The following is a 14,217-nucleotide window of genomic DNA, read 5'->3' on the forward strand; positions in this document are numbered from 1 at the left end:
AATTTTCACTCCTCAGTGAGACAGTTATATCTGGTGAAAACTCAGACACAACCAAATGTGTACCAGAAACAGAGGTTTTGAAGCTGAGCTGTGACAAAAAAAAAACTTAGAAGAAGAACAGAGAATCCATGTGGAAGTAAAAAGATTGGAAAGTCCAAGACAAAGGGATTTTTTTTGTGGTTTAAATGCTTTGCACCCAAGTCTAGAGTAGCAGGAAGCCCTAACAGAAATGGTTGTTAAATGAACAGTAGTGAACAGTTTGAAAGTAGGAGGTAAATTTTTAAAATTAATAATGGCCAAAAAACTCACTGTAAAAGATTCCTGGGAAAGGTATTAATAATCACACATCTCCTAATTATGTGGAAGATGATGATGTTGCTGAGGTTGGACCCTTTGTCACCTATCACTGTGATATTCTGCACAGGAATCAAAGGAGTGAAAATAGAATTATTAAGGTATAAAAATCAACTCCTTATTGACAAAACAGTAATGAAAATTTTCATATTAAAAAATAGAATCCGAAGGGTCCTTGGAGAGATTAAGTGATGGTGTTTGACCACACCCACATTTCTGCTGATGGAAAACATAGGAAGGATGGAAAAGACCTCCAAGATCATTGAGCTGAAGATACTGTGTTTAGAGAGTGCATATTTAACACATATCTCACCTAAAATATTGCTGTTTATAATAACTAGAAGGAAAATTGTGGGCAATTCATTTAGGAAATCATTTAGGAGCATTAAGACTGCTCTAAAAAGCAGAAGGCAAAACTTTTCTTTAGAGAAACCAGTGAAAATTTCAAAAATTGAAGAAGAGGAATTTTCTATCAGTTCTCAAGACTATTATGTCCATCTGGACTGAGCTGGAGTCCAAGTCTTTAAAACTGGACAAATCAGTGGCAAAATAAGTTAGTTTTCCATAGATAATAAAATATCTTGTCAGTAGGATTGGGTTTGGTTGGAAGCTCTTTCCAGACTGGTGAGAATAACAGAAAGGTCTGTGATAAGACACAGGGCTTCGACCAGGAAGCATGGCTTAAATTATCCCCTCCCTCTCTCCTTCCTACTGCACATCCCTTTCCCTGTGCCAAGTAAAAATGAATTTATTGCAAAATTTTCCTGCATTTTTTCCCCTCCTGGATAACTGGCCATTTGAACCCAGGTCATTTCAGTCACCTGGCTCAGAAAGTGACACCACAAGTGGTTGTGTTTTTACCACTGAGGAGTTGGCATTCAGCCCTGTAAAGATGGGAAAAGTGGCAAAGGAGCTGGGAATCTCCATTCACTGAAGGGACAGGGACAAGCCAGGATAACTCATGAGATCCCTCCCAAAAAATGGAGGTAATGTTTAGTTAGCTAAAAAGAGATGGCGAAGAAGTCAAGAGAATCTCAGATTTGTCCAGAAATTCCTTTGGGAACAGAAGAATGAAGGGATTGCCATGCCTTGAATTTATCAGAAGAATTTCCCCCACAGCAGATTCACTAATTCATCAATAGAAAAGTGTCTCTTGATCCCACTCAAAACTTAATTTTTTATGCATTAGTTGGTTATCTTATCATCTGTCATAGTTATGTTCTGTCTGGTTTTGAACCAAAACCACCGCATCATCTTATTTTATCTTATCATCATTGGTTATCTTATCTTGTCTCTGTTGAGGATCCCACAACACGAGCAGGATCCTCTTCTGTGGGGAACTGTGTGACCACAAGGTGTTACCTAAGGGCCACCTTATTCTGTTGAATTCCCAGTGGTCAGGCATGGAAAAGTTGAACCTGTGTTGGGACATACCTCCCAAAAAAAGGTGAGAAACACTATAACTAGAAGGGGCTTTATATCTGACTGCAAAATATTAAACCCTCTATTGACCCCAAACAATATTTGGCATGAAGTTCTTGAGTGGCTGAACAAGATTTTTCTACATCAAACTATTGTGTAATTAATGGGCAAGCGATTAATGCGACAAAGCCTGAAGGATTAAGGTAAGGTGGATAAACTTTTGGACCCATGAGCTGAAGGATTTACATCACAAGGAACCTTATGACTCCTGTTTGAGCAATTGACCAGCACCAGAGATATTTACCTTCTTCCCATCAATAGTGTAGAGCTTCTTCACCGGGAACTGCAGGATCTCCGTGATCTCATCCAAGAGCGTTTTGAAACTCCGGGCATTTCTGCGGTTCAGGATGATGGAGCGCCGAAATCCACTTTCCCCATTTTTAATCAGAGTGATTTTCTTGGGTATTCTGGGGCCATGGTGAGTGAAAGGTGTGGAATAATCTTCCAGCTTGCCCTCCTGAGCCGCTCTCCTCATGGTGCTGGAGGGGCGACTGTTCCGTGGCGGGGCCGGCCTGTGTCCCCCAGAGGTGATGCTGATGGGCTTCACGTACTTCTTGTCGGAGCACAGGTAGCACCCTCCATCCTCCAGCTGGTCCAGCTCACTGATGCAGTGTATTCCTCGTGGGGTGGTGATGGTCCGGACCCCGAAGGGCAGCGGGACCCGATGGGAGAGGTCATCCATGAGCGCGTTGAAGCTCTTGAAGCTCCGCTGGTTGATGGCCATCTTGACTCCTGCAAACTGAGGGTCTCCACTCTTGAAGAAGGTTATTTTTTTGGCTGGAGGGACCTTGGTGAGGGTGCTGGCCCGAGCCACGGAGGGGAGGGGTGGCTCATAGTTGTAGGAGCTGGTGGTTGACAGGTAGTCAGCAGGCACCTGAGTCATCCCTCTTGCTTAAAGGTAACTACAAAGAGAAGGAAAAACAGAGTGGGGTTTGTTTGAGTTAGGAAGCATCAGAGCCTGATTGCTGTGGGAGCAAGGTTTGTGCTCCTCACAGCAGCTCCATCATGAGCAGATTCTTCCAATGACTCTTAGGAATTCATGGATCAGGCAAATACAGGGAAGTACAGCAGGAAGAGCATCCATAACCCTGCTCCTCACAGTCAAACCCTCCTGGTCCTGCAGATTCCAGTGGGAATCCAGTCAGTGTCAGTCACCCCCGAGGCACAAAAAAGCATGAGTCAGACCCCAAGCAAAACCCACAAAAAGTGCATTGTCGTCCTTTGGAGTTTTGCGTCTTCCTTGCTTATATTTTTGAGGTTTTCTCTGAAATTATCAGAGCCAGTGATTACTTCAAATTTATTTTTACAAGCACAGCGCTGAGATTCTCATGTAACCCTTTAACCCCGTGGACTGGAGCATAACAAAAACCAAAACAAAGCTGAATTTCTTCATGTTGTGATTATACTTTGTAGCACACAATCAGTCCTGAGCTCACTGAGGGGCAGAGCAGTCTGGTTTTATAACAGGCCATGCCATAACGTGCTGCGTTCTGGATGAAAAATTTCTGGCAGTTATGCAAGCAAGTAACAAATAGCACAAGGCATCAAATAGAACTACAAACCTTGGTTCTGCTAAAGAGTAGGAAAATTGGAGATTGGTTGGGATCATCTGCCTGATTTTTGTTGGTGTCCTTCACTTTAAAAGACAAACTGATTTTGGTGTTTCAGTCTGGTGGTTACATGCCTCATTTTGAACACAAGTGGTTTTAATGTCACTGTCCTGATGAAGACAACACTCCTTATTACTTGTCCTTATAAAATCCATTGTCATGGAAGCCAGTTGCTAAAAAATTCACACCTCACAAGGACTGAAATTATTATGCCCAAAAAAGAAGACACCTTGATTTTGACACGAAAAAAAAAAAAAAAAGAATTAACACTATTTTTACAACCGCTAAAATATTGGCTGCAAAGAGCAGCCAATATATTTATTTCATGAAATGAGCAGTGATTCTCCAGTTTACTCTGAGTTAATTACTCAGACTTCAATGGAGACTCTAAAAATGGCACTTAGATATGTCATCTTCAGGTCATTTATCTGCTCACAGACAGGAAATAATTTGAATTGTTAGTAAGGAATCGGTAGAATTGCAACTTGCAGAAGGGGGTTCTGGCCACAAACACCTACATTAAATTTATTTTCCAAATTCTGTTCTTAGTTGGTATCAGTTTTCTATGGTAACTTTCAAAAAATATCTTACAAGAAAGGAAAATTTTTTAGTGCTCACAAATGAATTAGAAAACAGTAAATGCATTTCTAATTGAATGGTTCCTTCAGTTTGCTCTTGGTTACCTCTCCTGCAGCAGCTGAATGAAGTTCTAGTTTGAATAATTGTGATAATCACAATTTATCCTTTGGAGAATCAATTTGGTGCCCACTGCCATTAATAGGATTTTTTTCACTGTTGGAGCATTCAAAAAGCTGTAAATGCTGAATTTCTTCGCATTTTAGAACAAAACCATTCTATTCTTACCACAGTACCCTCAAGTAAAATATTTGTGCGTGTTGTACAACAGCAAATGCTGCAATAAATGGAAGATTGAGCTCAGCAAGGTGAGAAAAGACATTAAACATAATTTGAAAAACCATTATTGTGACAAATCTCTGGGTTTTTTTTACATCCAGGCACACCCCAAAGATTTCAGTATGATTTATTCTTTCCATGTACACATTTCACCAAGCAATTATTCACTTATTTATTTCCCAGTTAAAGGTCAATCCATTACTCCAACTCATCATTTCCAGGGAAAAAAATATCTCATTTCTCTATTTTCCAACAACTTCCAGAAAGGTGGGTTCGAATTTTCTCCACAAGCCCCACACTGGAGCTTTCAAACAGTGACAGCATCATTTCCAAACAAACCCATTATCCAAACTGTAGTCACTGGACAAATGGTGATCCACAATATGCTGACTGCATTCCCAGAAATCTACACTGTTTCCCAAGGATTTATTGTACATTTTTCGAGTTTTAAATCATATTGTAAGAATGTAAAGAATATTGTGAGAAGAACAGAAAAAAAATTAAATACGGGACAAACCAAAACACGCTTTCCCAATACTATTTTTATTGGGGAATAATTTCATAGGATTGTTATGGGATGACTAAAGGAATATTAAAGGAATTTAAAGGAATATTATTCCTTGATTTTTGGGTGATAGAGCTGATTACCAACCCCAGCCTAGAGGGTCTGTCAGATCTGCTCTTACAAAGCCACATATCCACAAAAAAAAAGGAAATATAAACAGTTCCCATACAGAGAGGTTTAATATTATCCATTTGAAGGGTCAGAGTTGGAAGGGAATGCTACTATTAATCTGCAAAGGAAAATGCTCATCTTGCCCAAATATACCTTTTCAGAGAAATAAGAGAAGTCTCAATGCATATTTTTGTACTTACATTGAAATACTTCATCCCTCTGGCTCAAGATGACTTTTTCTTACAGAATATCCAAGGGATTAAAAATATAATCAACCAAATAATAATAATAATTTAGAAAAGCAACACATCCAACCATCCACCTGCAGGATCAGACACACTGGAAAAGGCAGGGAAAAATGTTAACAGGTTACCTGCTGTCAATCAAACTGGCCTCAAAATGACTGACCACAGCTTGGAGGGTTAAGCAGGGCTGTGTTGCTAAGGATAGAAAGAAAAGCTACCTAAGCTGCTGGAGAAGGCTCTCAAATCCACTGGGGCTTTAGCCACAATTTGTCCAATCCCTCTTTTCCTTGTGGCCATGTAACTCCAGCATAAATCTGACTCTGTTGTAAAACCACACCAGTACAACTGGAAATGCAATTCCTCTCTTAAATAAAGGCCTGTCGAGACCTGGAAAACTTTCCTGATCCAACCCACTCATTAAAATGCTTTAGAATCTTATTTCTCTTTTGGACTCCAGGGAAATCAGTGGGACTGGAGTTAGGATGAGCCACTTTGTGGCTCTGAAGGATTTGTGTGGATCTATCACTTCTCACCTGGTTGATAGTCCTTTACTCAGGATAGAGATGGGTGAGATTCATAACACCCTTTTCAGGGGAATATTAACAGGAAAGTCTGCAGAGCCCTAACCCCAAAATTTTCAAGTTCATGGCAGATGGAAAAGTCACAGTCTCAGAATGATGCCCAAGAGCTGGATCACTAAGATTTGAGCATGAAATACAGACAGACAAGCACGTGAACGACAAATAATGGGAAATTACTTGTTCTGTCATAATTCACCTGTACAAGCCTTCCGGATTTGTCTCTCAGTTCCTACTTGCAAAAAAAGACACACATGAAAACAACAGCAACATAAAAATCAGTTTGATTTAGGTGCAAAATCAGTGAGAAATCTCACTCCTGCATGGAGTGGAATTCTTGAAGATTGGACCTGATGATCTTGGAGGTCTTTTCCAACCTTCGTGACTGTGATTCTGTGATTCCACTACTTACACAGCCCATGCACCTCTCTCCCTCCCAGCACTAAGCACATTCTTTTGTAGAAACAAGTTACATGCAGAAAGATCAGGGTCATAAAGGGCTTCTATTACGAGGGCAGGGACTTGGGGATCCTGCAAGAATAGATCCAGCAAGGTTTACATCTCAGATCCTTAACAGGAATCTTCCAAATGTAATGCCAGTGTAGGATGTGTTGCAGTCCTCTTTGTACAGCACTGCTTTTCCAGCTGTGGACACATCTTAGAGGGTCCAGAGGCCATTCCTGTGGGATCCTTCACCCACAGGAACAAGGTCACCTCTTTGTAGGCTTGCATTGGGTATAAGAGGTCACAGCTCTACAGGAAAATTTGTAGCAGTCCATCCATGGGAAAGACTGAACCCCTCACGAAGGCCTTTCTGCACACTCAGCTGTGCCAGGGAGCTGGTCCCTGTTTTTCAATTCCCCATCACAGTTCGAAATGAAATCTCAAGAAGACTAAAGTATAACAGGCAGGGAAGTCCTGGGCCTCTCAACATTATCAACCCTCCGTTGTTGGAATTCACACAGAGGAAGCTGTGAGACCCCTTAGCCAAAACCTAATGGAATGGTTTGGGTTGAAAGGGGCATTAAAGATCCTCTCATTCCACCCCCTGCCATGGACAGAGACACCTTCCACTATCCCAGCTTGCTCCAAACTAGCGCTGGACACTTCCAGGGATCCAGGGGCAGCCACAGCTTCTCTGGGAAAGCTGTGCCAGGGCCTCACCACCTTCACAGTCAAAAATTCCTTTCCAATATCCCATCTATCCCTGCCCTCTGACAGTGGCAAGCCACTCCCTGTGTCCTGTCCCTCCTGTTCCTTGTCCAAAGTCCCTCTCCAGCTCTCCTGGAGGGCCCCTTCACTTGCAGCATTAAAATCTGTTCACATCAGCCTTCACCTTCTGTCCCTTGCACTGCTCTTATCTTGGGAAGTTTTTGTTCCTCCTTCTCTCTGTTGAGGGTGTAGAAGAAGCAGAGGAATCCAGGTGTCACCCAGAAGGTGACCCTTGGCCAGAGCCAAGGCAGGAGAGCTGTCAGGGAATGTGACTCCATGAACTGAGCACCACTGTTCAGGACCTTTATGAGGAGCTTCCAGACTCGACTTAAATACTTTAAATTATCAAGAATCCACTCCATCCAGCAGTGACAGCTCAGTAATCTCACTCAATACTAAAATCTGTGTCTTTCTTCTCACCTGAACAGTCCTAGTGTCAATTTTTTATTCCTTTTTTTGATTTATCATGGTGCAGAATTTTGCTGGAAATTTCTATTCCCATACAAGTAACTGCAGCTTCTACTTCTGCAAAGTCATTTCTTTCAGACAAAAGAAAAATTTACAGACCACCAAAACACTTGGAATGCAGCTGTTGAAAACTCCAGGTTTGTCTTCTAGGGAAATCATAAATAAAATTATTTCATGTGGAATTTTTCCCAGAGCAGGTGAGAGTTTCTAGCTAGGAAGATGAAGATTCAGGAAGATTTAACCATGTTTTTTGCTAAAAAAAGCTCATTTCAATTTGCTCAGTGTTCTTTTTGATGAAGAAAAATATTTTTTATATATCAAAGTGATCTTAATTAACAAGGAGTATTTATGGTCTGACCAAGACAAAGTAATTTATGGAAAATTACAAACTTTGAGAAACTTGATTCATAAAATGATAAAAGCATTGAATTGGAAAGCAGATTACCCATTTCCCTATGAATATTTAATAACTATCTGAAAAAGGAGACTAAAATGGAAAGAATGTATGTTTTCTCCTCAAATAATTTGTTACTTGAATTACTTGGAAAGGGTTATCAAAAGGGCCTTAAGTTTTTCATTGTTTAGGAAGGAGATTTCTGATAGCTAACGTGTCATTCTATTCCATGGATGAATGAGCATAAACTATTCCTCACTTTTCCTCACCCAGGCCCTTTTCAGAGCTGGTCTTAAACCCATGGAAAACCACCTCCAGGTAGGAACAGTGTTGGAGTTTTCAGGGATTGACACCATTGCTTGAACCTCACTGCTGGATCAGAAAGGAAGCTGGAGATCCAAACTCCAAAAAATCTTCTCAATTTGACAGCACCTACAGCTTAGAACATGCTCATCAACTGTTTCCTAGGAGGGTTTGGATTCAACGCATCTAAAATCATTCATTTCTTTGTCTTCTCTTCTGGGATTTCGTTAGGAATTTGCAGGGTAGATGGATGGGTAAAGGCTCTTTCTCTGGAAACATTCATGGACAGGTTGAAAGGAGTTCTGAGCAACCTGGTCTAGTGGAAGGTTCCCTGCCCATGGCAGAGGAGTGGAATTTAAGGTCCCATCTATGATTCTAGGAGTGGATGATGTGGATAGAGTTGATAAGAGCACTGGAATTGTTGAACCTGGAGAAGGACTTGGAAACATCCACATCCTTATCTATAACTGCCCAGGGAATGATGTAGGTATGGGATAGAGACTCTTCCCAGAAGAGCAAAGCATTAAGACATGGCAGACACAAGCGGCAGCAGGAAAAAGGTTATTTTGATAGCAGAAAGAAATAATTTGTGATGATGATTAGAGACTGGGGCCTCAGAGGTAGAGCCAAGTCTGAGGATTCTCAAAGCTCATCTGATCTACTGAGACTGTGAGTGTAGAACCTCTGAAATCTCTTCCAGCCTTATTTATCCTGTGATTTAGCAAAGGAAGGTAGCTTCTACAAAGGTTGCCTGCACTGGGTCAGGGTCTTGTGGTAGCTGGGATCCACCTACATGCCAGTTTAATGTGATCCATCCTTTACTGCCACCTGAAATGTTCTGTGATATGATGGAATATTCCACCTCAAATTTCTTTAGCTCTTATTTGCTCCTCCTTTTTGTGATCACTGGATTTCCTTCTAAAAATTCAAATATTCATTTACACATGTGACTTTTTTGTTGTTTTGGGTTTTGGTGACAGAGGGTGGGCATTGGTGGGATTTTTTAGCAGGGTAGGTAGGGTTTTTTATAAGTTTGGGTTTTTTTTAAAAGACTGTACTTATTTTTCTTTACTTGGGTCCATATAATTTTGAAACAAGTCAAACCTCAAAGCACAGCAACCCATGTTGCATTTCCAAGTAAAACCTCCAATGCAAAGGATTACAGTGAACTTAACCCAGGTAATAAAGAAGCCCAGCCTTCTGGAGGATAAGAATTAGTCTCAGGGATCAGATTCATCTACACAAAATCTCCCTGCTATTCTAGATGTATTATCTAATTCATTTTCCAGCCTTCAGCCACAGGAGCAAAGAAAGAAAATCTACTGGAATTGCTGAAAAATCAGGGGTTTTTTCTCCCAATGTTCCTTACTTTTAAAGAATTTATTCTCTTACAAGGTCTCTACAGTTGATACATAATTTTCCATGGGTTTAAATCATGAAACTGAGTGCCTTCAACATGCAATAAAGTACATGAGTTGAGAAACTTTGGAGGTTGGGTTTTGGAACTAGCTGTTGCTTCAGGTCCCTTCCAACCCAAACCATTCTGTGGTTACTCCTTTGGCAAGAGGATCCTTCACTATGCAAATAAGAGGTGCATTCATGAAGCTGAAGACCAAACTCCTGGTATCAGTTCAGAGAGTAGGGACTGAGCCCTAAAGGTCTGGTTCCCAGATCAGGACCTCAGACAGGACAGACCTTACTAAGACTGGCTCTAAACCAAGATTGGTTCAAACTCCTCAGTGGTGAGTTGTGCTTTCTGCTTAGGCTGCCTGTGGAGATAATGGAGTAACCATTTCTCAAAATGTTCAGGAGACACAAAGATGTGTGGGGCCATGGGTTAGTGACAGTGCTGGGTTAAGGGTTGGACTCAGTGGTCTTTATAGGGCTTTTCCAACCTCAATGACTCTGTGATTTTTGGTGAGCAGGAAGAGGGACACTGTGATTCCTGTTTGTTACCCCTTCCCTACAATCCTGTTGTCCCCATCTCAGAGTCCCTCTATTCAATCACGCTGTGACATCTCCCCCAGGATGCTGATAAGCACAGTCCACTGTGAGATTAAAACACTCTCCCACCAAACAAGACCTAATGGAGAGAACTGTTTTCTTTTCCTAAAGAAATGTAGGATTTGTCTTTCCTAAAATGAAAATGAGGATTTAATAAACTAGAGGCAGAGAGGCCAGTTCTGCCACTTACTGTTCAACACCCACCTGTGGTCTATTGAAACAACAACCCTCAATCATAGAATGGTTGAATTGGAAAAGACCTCCAAGAGCATCAAGCCCAACTTGTGACTGATCCTCACCTTTTCACCCAGCCCAGAGCACTGAATGCCACATCCAGTCATTCCTTGGACACCTCCAGGAGCTGTAACTCCAACAGCTCCCTGGGCAGCCCACTTGCTGGGACACAGCCCCAGTGACAGGATCCAACAGCAACAGCCAAATCTGGGTGTTTCAGAGTCTGCATTGTTTAACTCCAGCAACAGGGCAGAAATACCTCTAGGATCCAGGACAAAGCTTTTGTTTCAGAGGTATTTCTAGTGCTGATCCAGGCATTTCCCAGTAATATTGTTATAGGTAATCAGCACTGCCCTTTACTCACATTTCTGGCAACATTGGGGAAAATAACTCTGTATTTCCTTCTGAGGTGAAGTCTGATGTCCAACTTGCTCTGCATGTTTGTATCAGGAAATTGATAAACAGAGATGCTATTTGTCTTCTCTAATAACTCGGGATAGGATCCGAGGGAATGGTTGGAGCTGTGTCAGGAAGAGGTTTAGGTTGGATATCAGGAAAAGGTTCTTCCCTTTTCAAGAGAGTGGTTAAGCACTGGAAGAGTCCCAAGGCTGCCAGAGCTCCAGGAGCATTTGGACAGCGCTCTCAGACACAGGATGGCATTATTGAGGTGTCCTGGGCAGGGCCAGGAGTTGGATTAATGATCTTTATGGGTCCCTTCCATCTCAGGAGATTCTCTGATTCCTGATTCTATGCATCACATCAGACAGAGGAGAGAGCATGGCAAAACTGGAGCAACTCGCCCAACTCAAAACTAAAATTGTACAATTAATTACATGAAAGGAACACGATCCCAAAAACACACATGGATCACAAGGATCAGGAATGGGCTGAGCAGATGTTAGCAGACCTTTTGCCTCTCCATGGAGACTGTCTGCTAGGGATGTCCCTTAATTACAGCCACACAAGGTGGCTTCTGTGCCTCCCACCTCTCATCTCAGGGCTGTTTCCAGCTCAGAGGAGGAAGCTCAGGCACACAAGGAGTTTATAGAGAAGCAACTGAGATTCCTAAGCTGGTGAGCTCCTCTGTAACAGGGAATTCCTCTCTGTAACAGGGAATGATGGAAGAGGCTGAGAAAATTCAGCATCCAGGGAAACAAACCAGATGATTGGAGTGAGAAGCTGAAGAACCAGAAATATGCACAAATCCCAGGACCTGAGGAAAGCCATGCCTAAAAATTGCCACCCAGAAGCTGATTGCTGATGAACAAAGAGAGTCTTCACAAGCTTTGGAGAGGTTCCAATCTGCAGCTGGATCTGGCCTGGCAGCTCAAGACTGTACGTCAGGAGAAGGAACTCACCACAGGTTCCAGAAACTGCAGGGGTTGGAAGGTTTTTTTCCCCCAGTTTCCACAAAAACCACTCCAGTCCTTCCTCAGGACAACAGGCAACCTTTGAAATACACAGACACTTTATTGCCCAGACCTCTGGAGTTCAGCATGTGGTTCTCCATACATCCAACAACCATTTGCATCCCAGTGTTTCCATCTCCATAAGGCACAAGTCAATTTCCTCTACACCACCATCATTTCCCTATTTTCCATTTCCAATAAGACATTTACCTGAGATGATTAAACCTTTGAATGAAACACTGGCCTTTTTTCCCCTCAGTACAGATCTCATTTTTCTGACCATTGTTAACATTTCCAGGCCCTTTTATATGATTTCTCTTTCCTTTTTTATACCCTCAGCTCCTTCCACATGATTATCAATTTTGATTTTTATTACGGTGTCTTTTATATTCTTACAAAAAGTTATTTTAAAATATATTAAATCAAATCAGCTCCCTCCACAATCCAACACATATATCCTTTCTCTCTCACTTTTTCAATGTGCATTATTGAATCCATGGACAGCATTTATTCACCCAACAATATCTCTTTCTAAAATATGCTTTTAAATAATTTTCCAAGCCAAATCCAGCACTGTGTAAAATCTGATAGACAGTAGAAAGAATCAAATTTCTCTAGAATCATGTGTTTATCTGGCCTTTTGTCTGAAATTATTCTGCCATACAGCTATATTCTTGTTTGGGCCTCAACATTTGCTCCATTGCATTAGAAGACACAATTTCTCACCTGGAGGGACTCCTTTTGGCTTTAAGTAATACAAAGAAAATATTATCAGGCATATGATCCCAGTTTTTTCTCCTTTATTCATCCCAGTTCACGTCAGCTGCCTTTGGGAAGTGACAGAGTTGGTTTCTCAGTTCATTCTCTAACATCCAACTTGTCAAGATCAGCAAAGCTGATCTGTGTTCTTTCCCTTTTGTTTTCAAGGATTCCTCCATTTGTTCTTTACCAATTGCATTTTTTATAGTGACTTCCTTCCTCACTTCAAATCCTGTCCAAATCACTTCTCTTATAGTTTTCTTCTTCAGGAGATTTGTTTTTAAGGTGTTCAATAACTCAGCCAATTCTGAATTATTGTCCTCCCTATTAATTTATTATTAGTTCTGCTTTTTCTGCTACTTTTCCTTAACCCCCAAGATTTATATCCTTGTAGTTCTTACTTACCCTTGATTTTAGTTCAAGTCAGCAAAGCTCTGACCTCTCATGCAAAGTAGCATTGCTAATACTGGCGCCCTGGCCAAAGTCTAAATTTGGTGTTTTCTGTGATTTTTGCTTGCCTACACTTTTAGCACAATTAAACTGTTCTTAATTTCCCCCATCTATTGAATCCCAGTGCCAGACTCTCCGATCGGATGAGCCAGCGAGAGCTCACGGGATCCCTTGGGATTGAACACCTGCTCTGGTTGGGCACTGTGCAGGGGCAGAAGGGACAATGTGTCCCCTCCACTGCCAGCTGTGGGACAATGGGGGGTATTTCTGACACACACACTCCTTCCCAGATGTTTGGGAAAGAACAAAGTGTCCTGGTGGGGTTGTACAGTCAGGTGGTCCCACAATTGCTCAACCCTAAACAGGGTCAGGGAGATTGAGTGCAGCCAGGGAGCTGGGACAAGGATCAGCCAGTGCCTGGATAATGTGAGGCAAATAAACCCCACTGGGCAAGGTACTGGAGGCTGGGTGTGGATGTCTGTAACGACTCCAGCTGAGAATGTCACTCCAGCTCTCCTTCAGAGCCACCAGAAAGACAGGATGTCCTTCAGGCTGTGTTCAACCCATGGAATGGTTTGAGTTGGAAGGGATCTTGAAGATCATCCAGTCCCACTCCCTGCCATTTGCAGGGACAACTTCCACTAGCCCAGGTTGCTCCAAGCCCTGTCCAGCCTGGCCTTGGACACTTCCAGGGATCCAGGGGCAGCCACAGCTTCTCTGGGCAACCTGTGCCAGGGCCTCACCACCCTCACAGTCAACAATTCCTTCCCAATATCCCATCTATCCGTGCCCTCTAGTAGTGGGAAGCCATTCCCTGTGTCCTGTCCTTCCATGCCTTGTCCCAAGTCCCTCTCCAGCTCTCCTGGACCTCCTTTAGGCCCTGGAAGGGGCTCTGAGGTCTCCCTGGAGCTTTCTCTTCTCCAGGTGAACACTCCCAGCTCTCCCAGCCTAGCTCCACCCCCTGGAGCTTCTCCGTGGGCTCATCTGGACTCATTCCAGCAGCTCCGCATCCTTGATCCTTAACTGGAAATCTCAAATAAACTCTATCTTAGAACTGTTGTTTCTTTCTACTGTCTGGAAAAGAAGCTCAAGGTGATGAACACAGAAGGTTATAATAAAGTTGT

The 14,217-nt window shown here is 42.2% G+C and overlaps 1 protein-coding gene across 1 annotated transcript in view; it reads right to left on the reverse strand.

Annotated features, from left to right (window-relative positions):
- RP1L1 (RP1 like 1) overlaps nucleotides 1-14,217 on the reverse strand; it is a 45,668-nt gene that overhangs the window by 23,309 nt on the left and 8,142 nt on the right. The window contains exon 2 of the mRNA XM_038130532.1: nucleotides 2,081-2,738. Within this exon, the coding sequence (XP_037986460.1) occupies nucleotides 2,081-2,719 (639 nt within the window). The 5' untranslated portion in view covers nucleotides 2,720-2,738. The remainder of the gene's footprint in view (nucleotides 1-2,080; nucleotides 2,739-14,217) is intronic.

Source organism: Motacilla alba, chromosome 3, assembly GCF_015832195.1.
Source record: "Motacilla alba alba isolate MOTALB_02 chromosome 3, Motacilla_alba_V1.0_pri, whole genome shotgun sequence".
In the NCBI taxonomy this organism is placed as follows: Eukaryota; Metazoa; Chordata; class Aves; order Passeriformes; family Motacillidae; genus Motacilla; species Motacilla alba.